Source organism: Zingiber officinale, chromosome 7A (assembly GCF_018446385.1).
Source record: "Zingiber officinale cultivar Zhangliang chromosome 7A, Zo_v1.1, whole genome shotgun sequence".
NCBI lineage: Eukaryota > Viridiplantae > Streptophyta > Magnoliopsida > Zingiberales > Zingiberaceae > Zingiber > Zingiber officinale.
In genome coordinates this window covers 95,521,157-95,534,828 of record NC_055998.1, presented here as the reverse complement: position 1 = coordinate 95,534,828, position 13,672 = coordinate 95,521,157, and the positions used below count along the sequence as shown (strand labels likewise).

Sequence of the window (13,672 nt, the reverse complement as noted above, 5' to 3'; positions counted from 1 at the left end):
ATCAAAATCCAAAACCCCATTTTCATATTAAAAACCCCAAAAAAAATAGAAATAACATACGATCCTAAGTTTACCACCCTACCGTTGCTTTCGTTGGCGGACGACCCGAGTCATTCCTATGCTACATTAGCTTAGGAGGGGTTTGGTATTTCATCATTTGATGCCCAATTCGCGACAAAATTAGGCCGAAATCAAATTGGCGCCGTTGCCGGGGAATAGTAGCGGTGTTTGGTAATCTTAGGATTGTTTCCTCTCTTTTCTTGTTTCTATTTTTGTGGTTGCAAAAATTCAAAAAAAAAACCATTGTTAGGGACTTAATTATTTCATCTCTTGTATGCATGTGTGATATCTTCTCTATTTCCTGTGTTTTTTGATGGTATTTGCATGAGTGTTTCAGGAAAGACCAGGAGATCTGTGTGTGATCAGCAGCTTTAGAGATTCAGTGTGACCAGACCTTCAGACTTGATGAGCAACATGGAGAAGAACACCGAAAAGACTCTCAGAGATTTGGCAGTTGATTCATTCTGCATTCATTATCCTGATTTAGAGGCGGACTTGAGTTATGGACTATTGTACATCTTTTACAAGTTTCATGGACTTTCTGGTGCGGATCCCAACAGACATCTGTATGATTTGGAGATGGTTTGTTCTTCATGGAATCCACTTGGCATATCAGAAGAAGATGTTATACTTAGAGCATTTCCATTTTCAGTGCGATTCAAAAAGATTGGTTGTATTGTCTCCACCCAATTCAATTTCCAGTTGGATGAGATGAAGAAATTATTTCTGGCGAGGTTCTTTCCTGCTTCTAGGATTGCAGCTATTCGGAGGAGTATTTGTGGAATCCAACAATTCACAAGAGAATCGTTTCAAGATTATTGGGATAGATTTAAAAGACTTGTTGCTAGTTGCCCTCAGCACCAGATAAGCGATCAGTTACTAATTGTATACTTCTATGAGGGTTTGATTCCCATGGACAGGAGTATGGTTGATGTGGCTAGTGGAGGGGCTCTAGTTAACAAGACATCTACTCAGGCCAGAGAACTTATCGAGATTATGGTTGCAAATTATCAGCAGTATGGGACTAGACCGATGATTACCGAAGATGTTCATTCCTTTGCCAATGTATTCCCAACCAGAACCCAGTATCACCAGCCTGATCCTCAGTATTATCATACTCATCAGCAGGACAGGTATAATTTAATTGAAGGATTCAGGTATGGGAACACACAACAAGGGAATTCTGAGTGGTCTCAACATTATCAGTTATATCTTCAGCATCAGCCTGAGCAGCATTTTAGGGAGCAGTTGCAACAATTTGGACAACATCAAGAAACACAATTCCAGGAAAGAACACAATCATCGACACAATTACAGTTGCAATCAGATCAACCTACCGCATCAACTTCTGAGAAGATGGATTGTAGAGTTTGTGATATTCTTGACTTTTATTCTGCTTCTCTACATGACTTTTCTAGTTTTTTACATTGTGATGTTGTAGTTGATCCTGATAATGTTGTTGTCGATGATATTGTTGTTTCAGATGTTCTTGATGTTGCAGGTGATATTTTTGATGATGGAAGTGTAGGGGAGATCCAAGAATCGCTTCCTTCAATTATTTTACCACCAATTGAGCCTTTTATTCTACTTAATGATGATGGAAGTGTAGGGGAAACTCAAGAATAACTTCCGTTAATTGAACCTGATCCAGAGCCAGTTCTTTCACCTGACCAAGATAATGTCGCATTTACTGTTTTAGACCCTCCAGGTATCTTTCAGGATGGTAAGGTTGATATTTCTTCTGAATTTTTAGGAAATACCAAGGAGGTAGTTCATTTTGATTGTAGTGGATGTGATATGTCTTTTGATTCATGCTCTGTTGATTTTGTTAATATTTCTAATCCTTCTCACACAGCATGCGTGCAGGAATTGCATCCTTTTTTTTTTAGTGTGCAGGAATTTTTTTAGATATTTCATTTGCAGTCAATCACGCAAGGATGCATTGTACCGATTGAAGAAAGCCCTAACATTTTATGCAATAATGAAGCTTCTGGAGTGGACACTCCAACTGAACCGTCTTCGGCCACCGGAGAAAATTTTTAAGGAGTCAAAGGTGGAGGGAGCGATCCTCACTTCACCTACAACCATTCCACTTCCAGATTGGCTTCTGGAACTGAATCGACTCCGACCGCCAGAATTTCAGGGGAGTCTGTTCCATCTCACTTTCCTTTTTGCTTGTATATATTTATTTACTTTGGTTGCTTTGTTTGCTTTATTTGCTTTTGTTTAGTAGTTCATTTTGAGTTTGCTTTGTCGGTTTTCATAATAAATTCTCTATGCGTTCTTTTTATCATCTTAGAAATTGTGAAAGTTAGTTAAATTTGATTGTCGAATTTGATGATTTATTGTCATGATTGGATTCTTGGATTGCATGTGATTACAACTTGATGATGGATTCTATGTTGATAGATTGAGATGATAATTTTTGATATACCTAGTGAGGATATATTTTTGAGCCTATTATTCCTATTGATGTGTGATGCACTTGTGGTTAATGCTACTCTAAACTTGCTTAATTCTTTCGAGACCACATTATCATAGGTTTGCATGATTTTTATGAAGGCTATCTATCTTACTTGTTTCTATTCATTTCTTTTGTTATAACATGCTTCTTGAATAAATTCATATCATTCGTCATTTTATTCTTTTCTTCCTTCCATTTATTTCCCCCATTTACTTCCTTTTTCTCTCTTGGGATGTGGATATCTTGGATGTTACATGATGAGTATTTTGCCCGAGACGGTCAAAAGTTTAAGTGTGGGGGGAGAGAAATAATTTAGTGGAAGCATAGGTGAACCATGCTTGATCACCATAGGTGAACCATGCTATTTATCATTGTATTTGAGCTATTGATGATGTTGTATAATGTTGCACAACATGTTGAAAAAAAAATCGGGAAAAAAAACAAATCAGAAAAAAAGGGAAAAAAAAGCAAATGAAAAAGAAGAAGAAAAAAAAGAACAGCAAAAGAAAAAAAAAGGAAAAAAAAATTTGAAAAAAAAAGAGCTTTAACATGTTGTGCCCTTTTGTAATCGTGTGTGGTAGAGCTTTTTAGAGAGACAATCTTTATTATAGCAACATATAGATTTTATGTTTATCATGAGTGGTATTTTCATTGGAAAGCTATAGTAGAGGTTGTCTATATGTTTATTGGATTTATGAGAAAAACTTTGACATATGATATTTTGTATTCATTTGTGGTAGAATTTTTACGAGTGACAATTTTTACTTTAGCGATATTCAGGTATTATTGCATATCATGTGTAGATTTTTAGTATGAAATGCTAGAGTAGGAGTTGTTCACATTTTTATTGTATTGGTGAAAGGTGGTAGAACTTTTTGTTGGTGACAATCTTTATTGTAGCAAAGTTTAGATTTTATTGTATATCATGAGCGGATGTTTATTGTAAAAGCTATCGTAGAGATTGTTCACATTTTTATTATTGAGTTGTGGAAAGCTAGCTTGGGAGTTTGGATGAGATACTTTTTGGGCATTGTTTACTTGTATTCATCTATGTAATATTCCATTATGTCCATATCTTCCACCAATAACTTGCTTTATCTTCTTTACTTCTTCTCTCATACTACATTTGCTTTGATCATGTTTCCCTTACATTTCAAATAATGTCTTCATTATTTTATTGTGCACTCTTATGTATATAGTGGTGGAGATTAGAAGAAAATCAAGCTAATGGTAGTGCATTAATCATGAGTAGCTTGAGTGAGCTCCACTATTGTATTTATATGAGAGGAGAGTCCACTATTACTTTCCTTGTGAGGTTATTTTATTAACATTTTCAATTTATTAATTATGGATTGAAGTTATCATGTTTGTTAATTAATGTATGAATTGAATCCATGATTGCTTTAGTTATTTGAATTGGACAATCCTAGGTAACTTTCTTTTCACTATTTTTCTAAGTATGATTAAGAATTGCTAGGGAATGCATCTTTAGTTATCTTTCTTGTTTTATTTACTTGCTCGAGACGAGCAAGAATAAGTGTGGGGGAGTTGATAACTAGTATTTTGATGTATTATTTTGGCTCTTATACTTAGTGTTTTTACTCTCTTGTATACTTAATTCCGCATTTATATCATGTTTTATGAGTTGAGATTTATTTGGAGCATTGATCTAATTTTTCCTATATTTTTTGGTATTTTATCTAAAAGATATATCTTGTTTTGTAGGGGAGTAATTTGGGACGTTGATCGGGATCAAATAATCCAAGGGCTCATGTTATTCCAAGTTGAATCAAGAAGAGCCAAATCCAATCAAACCCAATCCAAAAGCTTCAATTCAAACCCAATCTTAAAGCCCACTTTTAAAAGCCCAATTCCACTTATCTTATTGGATCCAGATCTTCTCATTAATCCAAACCCAAAATCTCATTCCTTCCAAAACCCGATCCACTAAGAAACTTCCCTTACCTCACGCACGACACAAATTCCTCTTCATCACGGGGTCGGCGCGATTCTTCTTTCTCGCGGGTTAGGGCACGCGACATCCCCACACCAGCACCTTCCTTCTTTCTTTCTCTGGCCGGCGAGCTCTATTCCTTTGCTTGCACTGCCGCCGGCAGGCCAGCCACAGCCCATATTCCTCTTCTAGATTTCAATCGGCGAGCGACAGCGACAGTCTTCTCGACGGGCAGCAGGTTTTCGACAGCGACTCCGATCATCTTCACCTCACCGGAGGGGTTCTCCGGTGTGATCTCCACTGTCCGACCTTCTTTTGGCAGCTCCGCTTCTTGGGGTTCAAGCGGTGGAGCAAGGAGGAGGCGGCAGCTGGTATTCCACCGTTTCCAGTCATTTCCAGCCGAGGGTTCTCTGTTGGAAGATCCGTTCATCCTCGTCGGTGTCGAAGCTAGCAGCAAGTCCATCAGAGTGCTACTGTTCACTGGTTCTTGGGGGTTCCGGAGCCGGGTCTTCGTGTGACGACGAAGATAGTTGTTGGAATCGGAAGAGGAAGTGTGGTTTGTGGTTGGATTAGTTTAGTTTTCTTAGTTTAATTCTGTTCATTGCTTAAGTTTGCTTGTGTTGAAGTTATTTCATTGAATGCTTGTATCGAATATGATTGTCTATGTTTGAATTGCACTTGCTATGTTTAATTAGTTTAACGCATACAATGTGTTCGATGAAATGCTTAAATCAATAGTTAGGTTTATTTTGACGCATTTTAGTTCGGTTAATTTTTTACTTTGTCTTGTTCTTTCAATTTAGTTAAGTTCTAGCTTTAATTTAATGCAATTAGGCTAGATTAGTTTAGACTTTCATTACATGCTTTAGGTTTCATTGCATTCTTAGTTTCATTAATGCTTTACTTCATGTTATGCCCATTGATAGATTATCTTGTATCGTAGTGTGACAATGCGATGTAGGAAAATCTTCAATGGTTAGTTAGGATAGATATAGTTTCTTTATTTGTATTGTCTTTCATTTACTAGATTAGGTTTCATTTAATGCTTTGTCATTCTGTTCCTTAGTTTAATTGTGTTGATAGTTAATCCATAGCGTAGAGTGACAATGCATTGTGGATTAATTATTCACACTTAGTTAGATTTCATTCCGCATTAGTGTAATTTCTTACTTGTCTTGCTTTTAATTTGTTAGGTTTAGAATCAAAATCCAAAACCCCATTTTCATATTAAAAACCCCAAAAAAATAGAAATAACATACGATCCTAAGTTTACCACCCTACCGTTGCTTTCGTTGGCGGACGACCCGAGTCATTCCTATGCTACATTAGCTTAGGAGGGGTTTGGTATTTCATCATTTGATGCCCAATTCGCGACAAAATTGGGCCGAAATCAAATTGGCGCCGTTGCCGGGGAATAGTAGCGGTGTTTGGTAATCTTAGGATTGTTTCCTCTCTTTTCTTGTTTCTATTTTTGTGGTTGCAAAAATTCAAAAAAAAAACCATTGTTAGGGACTTAATTATTTCATCTCTTGTATGCATGTGTGATATCTTCTCTATTTCCTGTGTTTTTTGATGGTATTTGCATGAGTGTTTCAGGAAAGACCAGGAGATCTGTGTGTGATCAGCAGCTTTAGAGATTCAGTGTGACCAGACCTTCAGACTTGATGAGCAACATGGAGAAGAACACTGAAAAGACTCTCAGAGAGTTTTGGGCACCAGATTTATCAGTTGATTCTTTCTGCATTCATTATCCTGATTTAGAGGCAGACTTCGAGTTATGGACTATTGTACATCTTTTACCGAAGTTTCATGGACTTTCTGGTGCGGATCCCAACAGACATCTGTATGATTTGGAGATGGTTTGTTCTTCATGGAATCCACTTGGCATATCAGAAGAAGATGTTATACTTAGAGCATTTCCATTTTCAGTAGCAGATTCAGCAAAAGATTGGTTGTATTGTCTCCCACCCAATTCAATTTCCAGTTGGACTGAGATGAAGAAATTATTTCTGGCGAGGTTCTTTCCTGCTTCTAGGATTGCAGCTATTCGGAGGAGTATTTGTGGAATCCAACAATTCACAAGAGAATCGTTTCAAGATTATTGGGATAGATTTAAAAGACTTGTTGCTAGTTGCCCTCAGCACCAGATAAGCGATCAGTTACTAATTGTATACTTCTATGAGGGTTTGATTCCCATGGACAGGAGTATGGTTGATGTGGCTAGTGGAGGGGCTCTAGTTAACAAGACATCTACTCAGGCCAGAGAACTTATCGAGATTATGGTTGCAAATTATCAGCAGTATGGGACTAGACCGATGATTACCGAAGATGTTCATTCCTTTGCCAATGTATTCCCAACCAGAACCCAGTATCACCAGCCTGATCCTCAGTATTATCATACTCATCAGCAGGACAGGTATAATTTAATTGAAGGATTCAGGTATGGGAACACACAACAAGGGAATTCTGAGTGGTCTCAACATTATCAGTTATATCTTCAGCATCAGCCTGAGCAGCATTTTAGGGAGCAGTTGCAACAATTTGGACAACATCAAGAAACACAATTCCAGGAAAGAACACAATCATCGACACAATTACAGTTGCAATCAGATCAACCTACCGCATCAACTTCTGAGAAGATGGATTGTAGAGTTTGTGATATTCTTGACTTTTATTCTGCTTCTCTACATGACTTTTCTAGTTTTTTACATTGTGATGTTGTAGTTGATCCTGATAATGTTGTTGTCGATGATATTGTTGTTTCAGATGTTCTTGATGTTGCAGGTGATATTTTTGATGATGGAAGTGTAGGGGAGATCCAAGAATCGCTTCCTTCAATTATTTTACCACCAATTGAGCCTTTTATTCTACTTAATGATGATGGAAGTGTAGGGGAAACTCAAGAATCACTTCCGTTAATTGAACCTGATCCAGAGCCAGTTCTTTCACCTGACCAAGATAATGTCGCATTTACTGTTTTAGACCCTCCAGGTATCTTTCAGGATGGTAAGGTTGATATTTCTTCTGAATTTTTAGGAAATACCAAGGAGGTAGTTCATTTTGATTGTAGTGGATGTGATATGTCTTTTGATTCATGCTCTGTTGATTTTGTTAATATTTCTAATCCTTCTCACACAGCATGCGTGCAGGAATTGCATCCTTTTTTTTTTAGTGTGCAGGAATTTTTTTAGATATTTCATTTGCAGTCAATCACGCAAGGATGCATTGTACCGATTGAAGAAAGCCCTAACATTTTATGCAATAATGAAGCTTCTGGAGTGGACACTCCAACTGAACCGTCTTCGGCCACCGGAGAAAATTTTTAAGGAGTCAAAGGTGGAGGGAGCGATCCTCACTTCACCTACAACCATTCCACTTCCAGATTGGCTTCTGGAACTGAATCGACTCCGACCGCCAGAATTTCAGGGGAGTCTGTTCCATCTCACTTTCCTTTTTGCTTGTATATATTTATTTACTTTGGTTGCTTTGTTTGCTTTATTTGCTTTTGTTTAGTAGTTCATTTTGAGTTTGCTTTGTCGGTTTTCATAATAAATTCTCTATGCGTTCTTTTTATCATCTTAGAAATTGTGAAAGTTAGTTAAATTTGATTGTCGAATTTGATGATTTATTGTCATGATTGGATTCTTGGATTGCATGTGATTACAACTTGATGATGGATTCTATGTTGATAGATTGAGATGATAATTTTTGATATACCTAGTGAGGATATATTTTTGAGCCTATTATTCCTATTGATGTGTGATGCACTTGTGGTTAATGCTACTCTAAACTTGCTTAATTCTTTCGAGACCACATTATCATAGGTTTGCATGATTTTTATGAAGGCTATCTATCTTACTTGTTTCTATTCATTTCTTTTGTTATAACATGCTTCTTGAATAAATTCATATCATTCGTCATTTTATTCTTTTCTTCCTTCCATTTATTTCCCCCATTTACTTCCTTTTTCTCTCTTGGGATGTGGATATCTTGGATGTTACATGATGAGTATTTTGCCCGAGACGGTCAAAAGTTTAAGTGTGGGGGGAGAGAAATAATTTAGTGGAAGCATAGGTGAACCATGCTTGATCACCATAGGTGAACCATGCTATTTATCATTGTATTTGAGCTATTGATGATGTTGTATAATGTTGCACAACATGTTGAAAAAAAAATCGGGAAAAAAAACAAATCAGAAAAAAAGGGAAAAAAAAGCAAATGAAAAAGAAGAAGAAAAAAAAGAACAGCAAAAGAAAAAAAAAGGAAAAAAAAATTTGAAAAAAAAAGAGCTTTAACATGTTGTGCCCTTTTGTAATCGTGTGTGGTAGAGCTTTTTAGAGAGACAATCTTTATTATAGCAACATATAGATTTTATGTTTATCATGAGTGGTATTTTCATTGGAAAGCTATAGTAGAGGTTGTCTATATGTTTATTGGATTTATGAGAAAAACTTTGACATATGATATTTTGTATTCATTTGTGGTAGAATTTTTACGAGTGACAATTTTTACTTTAGCGATATTCAGGTATTATTGCATATCATGTGTAGATTTTTAGTATGAAATGCTAGAGTAGGAGTTGTTCACATTTTTATTGTATTGGTGAAAGGTGGTAGAACTTTTTGTTGGTGACAATCTTTATTGTAGCAAAGTTTAGATTTTATTGTATATCATGAGCGGATGTTTATTGTAAAAGCTATCGTAGAGATTGTTCACATTTTTATTATTGAGTTGTGGAAAGCTAGCTTGGGAGTTTGGATGAGATACTTTTTGGGCATTGTTTACTTGTATTCATCTATGTAATATTCCATTATGTCCATATCTTCCACCAATAACTTGCTTTATCTTCTTTACTTCTTCTCTCATACTACATTTGCTTTGATCATGTTTCCCTTACATTTCAAATAATGTCTTCATTATTTTATTGTGCACTCTTATGTATATAGTGGTGGAGATTAGAAGAAAATCAAGCTAATGGTAGTGCATTAATCATGAGTAGCTTGAGTGAGCTCCACTATTGTATTTATATGAGAGGAGAGTCCACTATTACTTTCCTTGTGAGGTTATTTTATTAACATTTTCAATTTATTAATTATGGATTGAAGTTATCATGTTTGTTAATTAATGTATGAATTGAATCCATGATTGCTTTAGTTATTTGAATTGGACAATCCTAGGTAACTTTCTTTTCACTATTTTTCTAAGTATGATTAAGAATTGCTAGGGAATGCATCTTTAGTTATCTTTCTTGTTTTATTTACTTGCTCGAGACGAGCAAGAATAAGTGTGGGGGAGTTGATAACTAGTATTTTGATGTATTATTTTGGCTCTTATACTTAGTGTTTTTACTCTCTTGTATACTTAATTCCGCATTTATATCATGTTTTATGAGTTGAGATTTATTTGGAGCATTGATCTAATTTTTCCTATATTTTTTGGTATTTTATCTAAAAGATATATCTTGTTTTGTAGGGGAGTAATTTGGGACGTTGATCGGGATCAAATAATCCAAGGGCTCATGTTATTCCAAGTTGAATCAAGAAGAGCCAAATCCAATCAAACCCAATCCAAAAGCTTCAATTCAAACCCAATCTTAAAGCCCACTTTTAAAAGCCCAATTCCACTTATCTTATTGGATCCAGATCTTCTCATTAATCCAAACCCAAAATCTCATTCCTTCCAAAACCCGATCCACTAAGAAACTTCCCTTACCTCACGCACGACACAAATTCCTCTTCATCACGGGGTCGGCGCGATTCTTCTTTCTCGCGGGTTAGGGCACGCGACATCCCCACACCAGCACCTTCCTTCTTTCTTTCTCCGGCCGGCGAGCTCTATTCCTTTGCTTGCACTGCCGCCGGCAGGCCAGCCACAGCCCATATTCCTCTTCTAGATTTCAATCGGCGAGCGACAGCGACAGTCTTCTCGACGGGCAGCAGGTTTTCGACAGCGACTCCGATCATCTTCACCTCACCGGAGGGGTTCTCCGGTGTGATCTCCACTGTCCGACCTTCTTTTGGCAGCTCCGCTTCTTGGGGTTCAAGCGGTGGAGCAAGGAGGAGGCGGCAGCAGGTATTCCACCATTTCCAGCCGGGGGTTCTCGGTTGGAAGATCCGTTCATCCTCGTCGGTGTCGAAGCTAGCAGCAAGTCCATCAGAGTGCTACTGTTCACTGGTTCTTGGGGGTTCCGGAGCCGGGTCTTCGTGTGACGACGAAGATAGTTGTTGGAATCGGAAGAGGAAGTGTGGTTTGTGGTTGGATTAGTTTAGTTTTCTTAGTTTAATTCTGTTCATTGCTTAAGTTTGCTTGTGTTGAAGTTATTTCATTGAATGCTTGTATCGAATATGATTGTCTATGTTTGAATTGCACTTGCTATGTTTAATTAGTTTAACGCATACAATGTGTTCGATGAAATGCTTAAATCAATAGTTAGGTTTATTTTGACGCATTTTAGTTCGGTTAATTTTTTACTTTGTCTTGTTCTTTCAATTTAGTTAAGTTCTAGCTTTAATTTAATGCAATTAGGCTAGATTAGTTTAGACTTTCATTACATGCTTTAGGTTTCATTGCATTCTTAGTTTCATTAATGCTTTACTTCATGTTATGCCCATTGATAGATTATCTTGTATCGTAGTGTGACAATGCGATGTAGGAAAATCTTCAATGGTTAGTTAGGATAGATATAGTTTCTTTATTTGTATTGTCTTTCATTTACTAGATTAGGTTTCATTTAATGCTTTGTCATTCTGTTCCTTAGTTTAATTGTGTTGATAGTTAATCCATAGCGTAGAGTGACAATGCATTGTGGATTAATTATTCACACTTAGTTAGATTTCATTCCGCATTAGTGTAATTTATTACTTGTCTTGCTTTTAATTTGTTAGGTTTAGAATCAAAATCCAAAACCCCATTTCCATATTAAAAACCCCCAAAAAATAGAAATAACATACGATCCTAAGTTTACCACCCTACCGTTGCTTTCGTTGGCGGACGACCCGAGTCATTCCTATGCTACATTAGCTTAGGAGGGGTTTGGTATTTCTACTGACTAAACTGTAAGGCCAGGGGTTACGGTTGCTAAACTATTCTGTAGCTACCACTGATGTTTAATGTGCGAAAGGCTGAACTAAATTAAAAACTCTGCTAATTGCTATTAAAACTGGAATTTATGTTCAGAATACACTTTCATTGTTGTACATATACTAAAGAAGGGAATCTAAACTTTCCATGCTATATCATATAATAGAACACCATTCTATGCTATTTAATATATGTTTCTATCAAATTTAGCATGCTGGGGCAATTACTAAGCATGTGTGTCGAACCATGAGTTGTGTATCAATACTCATACAAAAACTAAGCATTTATACAAACTAAACATGCCGCTAGCAGCACCCAAACATCCCATTTGATCAAGGATCTGAAATCAGACTTCCCAATCGATTGAAGATGAGACTCGATCAATTGAAAGGGCTTCAATCGATCCACTGATCGATCTAACGTGCTTCTGCTCACGGAAATCCTTTCTGAATCGATCGGCTGATTGATCTAGCCTGGGCCAATCGATCAGCTGATCAATTCAACAGCTCTCTGTTCGCGGAAATTACTTTCCGATCGATTAGCTGATCGATCCATGGCCAATCGATCAGCTGATCGATTCATCATCTCTCTGTATGCGAAAAATCACTTCCCAATCGATCGGCTGATCGATTGAGAATCCTCCAATCGATCGGCTGATCGATTGGAGCTCTGATTTCTGTTGCATTCCACCACTAATCCATATACAATGCAACTGTATCAACTTAAAAGCATCATAAGATTCCTAGGCATGTCATTACTGTCATTATTCATGGTTTATTAACTAACATCAAGATAACCAGTGGTCTAAGCATAGCATGGTGCATACTTTCACAATTCATGATATTTAAACATTCTAAATGCGTGGAGTAATAAGAATATAAGAAATTCTAATTCTTTAAACTTGCTAGTCCCTGAGAGTCTTTATTCCAAGTTCCTTCTCACACACATCTTGACACATTGCCCTCCAGCCTCCGCTAATCCATCTTCCCTTTACCTTTATCTGCAGTATAAGGAAAAGGAAACTATAAGCTTGGGAGCTTAGTAAGAACCATCTACCTCACAAAACATTTATTCGATGAAATCATGCTTTTAAAAGATGCTATTGGAAATGCATGCTGATAACTATACTGAAGATGCTAAAACATGGCATACTGATATATATGAGTCATGGCAATCAAATACTGAGCATAGAACTATCTTATTGTATCAATAAGAAAACTGAACGGATACATAAACTAAGCTACTAATGCTAGGCTAATGCTAAATCTGAATTGTATTCACATAACTGAATTGTGAAGTTTTGAAAATTATTTTTCATAATAGATAAAAATAATAATCATGCTGCTGATGGGCTCGACAACTGTACTTCCTGTGCGCGCATCCCTAACTAGACCCGAGGTAGCTAGTCCCGAGACTAGTAGGGTTTACTAGGTTATCTAAACCTAGGGACGACTATGAGAGCCCAACCCAAGGACAACTAAGAGTCCAGCACAGTGCCACTGATAAAAGTAAAATACTGATTCATAAGCTAATTTATCTTATCTTGCTCTTACTAGGTTATCTGAACCTAGAGCTAGGTTATCTGAACCTAGGGGCAACTGTAGGAGCCCACCCATTGGACCGTAGTCCCATATAAACTGAAGCAAGACTAAGCATGCTATTTAAAATGCTTCTATGGCATTTAACTGAGCTATTTAAATGCCTACTGTAGCATTTAACTGTACTAGTCATTTTATCGAATACTTGGTGTGCTATATTTCTCCTCTCTATTAGGGGACCACCTCTAGGCACCCGACAACGTCTAAAACCCCAAAATTGGAGAGGGAAACATGTCTGGCCCATCTAGAGGTGCTCAAATAAACCCTAAACTTGCGAGGAGGGTCAAATACACCCTACGTGCCAAAAAATCTGCATATGGTTGAACTAAAAACATAAAAACATACGATTAACTACTTATACTGCAGGTGAGGGGTTACTTACTTCCTGCGCTAAGTTTCTTATAGATCTGATCTCTAGGTTTTCGAAGAAGAAGATCTCCTCGATGATCTTCTTATGTCTACGCGTTATTCTCGCGGAGATGAGCGTCCTCGTACTAGAGTCGTCGCCAGAAGGTG

General features: G+C 37.0%; 1 protein-coding gene across 1 annotated transcript; it reads left to right on the top strand.

Annotated features, from left to right (window-relative positions):
• The first annotated feature begins 218 nt into the window (after positions 1-218).
• On the top strand, positions 219-8,142 carry LOC122001823. The gene is made up of 2 exons (XM_042556781.1): positions 219-474; positions 6,152-8,142. Exons 1-2 carry the CDS (start codon positions 466-468, stop codon positions 7,667-7,669), a joined length of 1,527 nt encoding a protein of 508 aa, XP_042412715.1. The 5' UTR covers positions 219-465; the 3' UTR covers positions 7,670-8,142.
• The last annotated feature ends 5,530 nt before the right edge of the window (positions 8,143-13,672 follow it).